We start from the raw sequence: 540 nt of genomic DNA, 5'->3' as shown, positions 1-540 counted from the left end.
CAGCAAAGCAACGCAGAGAATATAAAAAAAAAAAAAGAGACAGAGAGAGAAATAAAAAAAACGGAGACAGAGACAGAAAAGGAGACAGAGAAAGAGAGAGAGAAATAAAGAAAGAAACGGAGACAGAGACAGAAAAGGAGACAGAGAAAGAAACAGAAACAAAAACAGAGACAGAAAGAGATATGGGTAGATATATAAGCAGAGAAAGAAACAGAAGAGACAAAACACAACAGAAAGAGAAAGATGCATGCAAAGAGAAGGAGACAAAAAGAGAGAAACGAAAAAAACAAAGAAAAACATAAAGACAATATACAGAAGAGAGAGGAGACACACTACATTTATAATAAAACAAAAAAAAAACAGATGCAGCAGCTGCTGCTGCTGTCTCCTTTTCTCTTGCTGCTGCGGTGTATGTACACCTCAGCATGCTGCTAGCCTCACCCAGCCACGAGAGACTGCAACTCAGATGCAGCAGCAGCAGCAAACGGCAGCAGCTGCAGCGGAGCAAAGGCCTCAGGTGTCTCCTCTATCCTGAATCCA

At 41.1% G+C, this 540-nt stretch overlaps 1 protein-coding gene across 1 annotated transcript in view; it reads right to left on the bottom strand.

The window, feature by feature from the left end:
- The window catches only part of EMH_0063920 (uncharacterized protein), a gene marked incomplete at both ends in the record, with an annotated part of 4,191 nt that overhangs the window by 998 nt on the left and 2,653 nt on the right, over positions 1 to 540 (bottom strand). The window contains one exon of the mRNA XM_013498196.1: positions 442 to 531. Within this exon, the coding sequence (XP_013353650.1) occupies positions 442 to 531 (90 nt within the window). The remainder of the gene's footprint in view (positions 1 to 441; positions 532 to 540) is intronic.

The sequence above is a fragment of the Eimeria mitis genome, genomic scaffold (assembly GCF_000499745.2).
Source record: "Eimeria mitis Houghton genomic scaffold, Emh_scaff3251, whole genome shotgun sequence".
NCBI classification, from domain to species: Eukaryota; Apicomplexa; class Conoidasida; order Eucoccidiorida; family Eimeriidae; genus Eimeria; species Eimeria mitis.
Note: the sequence above shows the minus strand (reverse complement) of the source record. Positions and strands in the feature narration are given on the sequence as shown.